At 42.2% G+C, this 5,090-nt stretch overlaps 1 protein-coding gene across 1 annotated transcript; it reads right to left on the bottom strand.

The window, feature by feature from the left end:
- Positions 1–328: 328 nt before the first annotated feature.
- MELLADRAFT_53079 (uncharacterized protein) lies at positions 329–1,177 on the bottom strand (the record flags this gene model as incomplete). The annotated part of the gene is made up of 4 exons (XM_007412590.1): positions 329–368; positions 553–678; positions 869–930; positions 1,121–1,177. 4 exons carry the CDS (start codon positions 1,175–1,177, stop codon positions 329–331), a joined length of 285 nt encoding a protein of 94 aa, XP_007412652.1.
- Between the last annotated feature and the right edge of the window lie 3,913 nt (positions 1,178–5,090).

The raw sequence follows: 5,090 nt of genomic DNA on the forward strand, positions 1-5,090 counted from the left end.
TTAGTGGTAGCACTTATGTCAACTTTATTGAAAATGAGCCAGAGATGGTGACCAGCCAGAAAAGGAAGCACCTACAGCGGAAAAACGATGAGTAGTAGCATATGAACACCGATAATATATGCTACTGGAGCCCCTAAATCGAAGCATGACGCGCGCGAAAGGCTAAACGATCGATGGGAACTGATTAGTGACTGTTTGGATTCATCAAGAATTGAAACACTTCAAAAGACATACCACAAATTCATATGTGCAACTGGTACGATACCACGATTCTTCATCGACGAAATCTTCAATAAAACCGAGTCAAAGGAAATAAGGATTTGATGGCTCAAATTTCGATTCTTTGGAGTTCGCATTCCGAGTCACATCTATTGGTAAACGAACCGAGAATCAAATAGAAGGAGGAATAGAATTGAGGTTATGATAACGTATTGAGTGATGTGTTGATCAATATGGAGAATGCGAACAAAAGTATGAAGAAGGCGAAAACAAGCACAATCAGTCAAGGTGAATCATAATGGGTGACATAGTGGTGAGTGAGCGGATGCGCACCTTTCGAGGTTGGATTTTGATTTCATGCGCGTGGATCCGATATATTCGAGCTGATTGTCATGCTCAGGAAGAATTTGACCATTTGGTTCCAGTATTGGGGGTGGATCGCTGATTAGAAGACATGACCTGGCATGAAGTGTAGATATATATTTGTCAGTTTTAGCTTACAAACCCAAGCACCACCTGCTTCATGCTATCAGAAACACATCCGGGTGTCTCGAAAGCATACGGGTCAAGCTCAAAGATCCGGCTAGGAGCGAGGGATCCTGAAGCAGGTGTGCGTTAGAAAAATAGTGGAGGAGACCAATTCACGTACCATCTAGAATTTGACCATTCGGTTCCAGTATTGGGGGTGGTTCGCTGATTTAAAGACATGACCTGGCATGAAGTGTAGATATATATTTGTCAGTTTCAGCTTACAAACCCAAGCATAACCTGCTTCATGCTATCAGAAACACATCCGGGTGTCTTGAAAGCATACGGGTCAAGCTCAAAGATCCGGCTAGGAGCGAGGGATCCTGAAGCAGGTGTGCGTTGGGAGAATAGTGGAGGAGATCAATTCACGTACCTTCTTTTCCTTGGAGACATGGGTGACTGATGGCGAGGGTGGAGATCGGTGATGCATCGCAAGAGGAAAGGTGTTGGTTGATGTTATCCTAACCGAAAGGGAGCATTCCGTGGTGGTCCATGGTGTGCTATGTGAAGTGGCGTGGTCGTAGTGGTAGGTAGGGCGGCTCGCAATACTGATACTTACACCACGGCAAACTTAACAAAGTCCCTCGCCAAAGGCCCGAGCCCCAGCGAGGGACTTACCCCATAAACTGGAATCCTGGCGTGAGAAGTAGCCTGTATTGGCTCAAAAAACGCTACTTTGAATTCTTTGATTTGTTCCTAAATAAACAGGTCTCGGAGGTAAATAAAAGGATGATGGCAAATATTCATTACATATGAGCCAATTGCAAGCTTCCCCAAATCTGGTCTGGAACTTGGGCTACTAGGGAATCAAAAATGGGTCTGTTTTCAATTTTCAGCAGCGGCGAGCCGGCTCAAAGCCTGTATTTCTCAGAAAGCGGTCAAAATAATTGATCTTCAACTACTCAAAAAGATAACTTCCCAGAAAGATAGAAAGGAGTTTGCAATTGGTACATATGTAATGGTCCTTTGCCATTTTCTTCTTTCTTTGTTGCAAGACATGTTTGTTGAGAGAGAAAAAAAACAAACAGATGTAGAGAATTTGGAGCAAATACAGCTCACTTCTCACGCCAGGATTCCAGTTTATGGGGTAAGTCCCTCGCTGGGGCTCGGGCCTTTGGCGAGGGACTTTGTTAAGTTTGACACCACGGAGTGGTTCTTGAGCAGAAAAAGCGTCGGTGAGGTCTGAGCGTTGTCGGGGTCGTGAAATGGCCGGGAAATGGCCTGCAAGTGGCCTGTAAGAGGCCTGAAAATGGTCGGTGAGAGCGGGCTACATACCGGCTGCAGTCTGATTGAGTACCGTTGGTAGTCGGACTGCAGCTGGTGTGCGTATATTTGAGTCTGCAAAAAGGCAATGGCCGCCGCTTGACTTGACACCGCCCGCAGGCCAGCATCAGCCATACGGCTTGATCCCTGACACGGAGATGCCCTGCATCCCATGACACTTGAAAAACTCAAACCAGCTCGGGGCATTTGTACTTTGGTTCCATTCAACTTCAAGTCACCTTTGTTTGTTTTGTCATCGTATAACAATGTATTCCAACACCATCAACTATTCATCTTCAATCAATCAACAGAAGGTTTAATGACATCGCAAACAGTATGTACCAAGTTCAATCAATTCAATCAATGAACTCGATATCAATCACTCTTGACAGATTCATAACCCATATTATCATCTCATCATCCTACTCCAGTCCCTTATGATTCAGACTCATGAGTCTTATTTGCCTCCATCAGTCTTCTTACCCGAACCCAATCTCTGGTGATGGTATCCAACATTCTATGTTCTCCATCAAATTCTCTAAGAAATGACATTACTTCAATTGGTCGGGTCCTGAGCTCATCAAACCTGTTTACTTTGTTCCGTTCATCGACAACACCGTTCAATTAACCTAATCCGGGTCGAGTGGTCAGCACTGATAGTGATAACAATCAAGCTTCCCGACCTATCAATCTCTTCAAGTGCGCTTCATGATCATCGGCCTTCAACTGACGCGATCTCAATCAAATTCTAAACTTTATCACTTGATCAATGATCCCAAAATTAAAAGGTCCTCACTTCTACTCCAACACCTGATGCTTCACTCTTCTAAATTAATGAATCAGGTTTGAATCATAGTTTAACTTGGTTCTTTGAGTTACATATCTCTTCATCTTGGAAATCTAGTACCTCAATTGGATCTGATTTTATCTGTCGAAAACGATTGGTTTTCTTTTTTGGTTTAGAATTCGCCTTTTGTCTTGTTCTACTACATATGTAAGTCCACTTTGATTGACTCACTTTTGGAGAACTTTGTTAACTTGTGAATTTGCATCAACCTTCCATTCAGCGATATCGACTTGCCTCAACCAAATTTGTTGGATTCTTCTCTCTTCACCCTACTGCCGGCTGTACATTCATCTTCTTCACCTTCGAATCAAAATCAACCTGTGATGATGTCTGAAGTTTATCCTTGATAATATCAGTCCACCAATTACAGAAGGAATATTTACAAATCAAATGACTTAGTCGATCGACTTCTCCAGGTGATGTCTTGAAAGATATTCATATCATCAAATTGACCAATCCAGATAAGAAGACTTGATTTGCACTTGCCCCAACCCATCATGGAGATCAATTGAAATTGATAATTCAAATGTTTTGGAAAACTCATCAATTGATTCTTGGCCAATAGAAGAAATGAATTTGTTTGGATAATGGGATTGATTGGAACCCAAATTGTATCTTCATATTATGTACTTATCTTATCATACTTATACGTGTCTGTTCCAATAAACCATGCTATCAATAACAGATTTATATTTTGATTAATTTAAAACAGCATCTGCTAGCCGCATTTCAAGGCTGGCAGTCATCTCACTGGCTTCTTGTTGAGCCTTTGCACTATCTGTGAGTGGTCTCGAGCAGGTCCCAAACCGGTGCAGACCGGCAGTCAACCCTCTACATGGGTAAACCCGAGTACGTGTTCCAAGCCAGTCCGCATAGAGGTTTGGGTCCGAAATTTTTGAGAAATTTTTGCCATTTTTTCTGCTTTTTTTGGCGGGAGAGTAAGGTTGAGGGGTGGTGTTAGGCTGCAAAACTTTTGGTTTTTTTTGAAAAAAAAGCAAATTTGGTTGTTATTTGCCACTTGAGCAGCCATATTCATTAAATTATAGGCCTAGTGCGCCGCTAAGTAGCTAGATAGGTACCTAATTGAGGCCTAGGTCCGAAAATCCAAACCTCTAAAAGAGTAAAATCATATTTTTGGTCTCCAAAACCATATTCCTAGATTCATCAAAGCAATGCCTTTTCAATGGTCTGGGTGCCAGTCTCAAACATTCAAATTGAGTGCCCCAACATTGACCCAAAAGGTGAAATTTGATTTTGCAGGGCAGGTCGGAACACGTACTCGGGTTTACCCACTGTACATCCTGTCTTCAGTCGGCCTGCAGGCTGGCTACAGGCAATATTCGAAAGGCCGTCTGCATACGGTGGGACCAGCGCCTACCTGCAGACGGTCCGTGACTATATAAAAAAAGGCCCGTCTGCAGACGGCCTTTGTCCCAGTCTGCAGATGGGCCGGACCACTCCGTGGTGTAGGTTTTGGTATGTGATGTTGAAACGTAAGTACCGGTATTGTGCGGCTTGCAGTACCGATACTTAGGTTTCAAATTGTGATATTGAAACCTAAGTATCGGCTGTTTGGGCCTGTCGCACGGTACAGCACGGTACCATGATAGTATTGGTTGGGCGTCTTGCAGTTCCGATACTTAGGTATGTATCAAATTGTGATATTGAAAGGTCAGTATTGGTTCTGTGAACCAATTCACACAGTACAACACGGTTTCATGATATACTTAGACACAAAGGATTATATGTACTAAGATTTTTTTTGTGCAACAAACTAAATGTGATGATTAAAAGTAGATCAAAAAAGTCAATGGGTTAGGAGGAAGAGATGCAAGGAATAAATGTTGGAGAGTAAGTTAATTCATGAAAAAATGTTGTGTTTTGAAGCAGATTGTGTGACAACAAAGACTGGTTGTAGTGAATAAACTCTGACTTATACAGAGAAGATGAAGGGTAAAGCTTTGACATGGAACCCAGCACAATGAGGCGTCGAAGCGTGTTACATATTATAAGCAAGAGTCACTGATCCTGACATGCGGTCCGGAGTTAGTGGTATTGTTGGAGACCTAAATATAACAACTACACAAAGGTAATATTTTTGATTGTATCAAAATAACAAATGAATTTGTTATTTTGAATCTTGTGAACCATTCGATTGACAAAATTTCAAAGGCTTTTTGGGGAATATCAAAGATTGAGACGCTGACTCATTTATTAAATTCTTGACTGACAA

Source organism: Melampsora larici-populina (assembly GCF_000204055.1).
Source record: "Melampsora larici-populina 98AG31 unplaced genomic scaffold MELLAscaffold_31, whole genome shotgun sequence".
Taxonomy (NCBI): domain Eukaryota; kingdom Fungi; phylum Basidiomycota; class Pucciniomycetes; order Pucciniales; family Melampsoraceae; genus Melampsora; species Melampsora laricis-populina.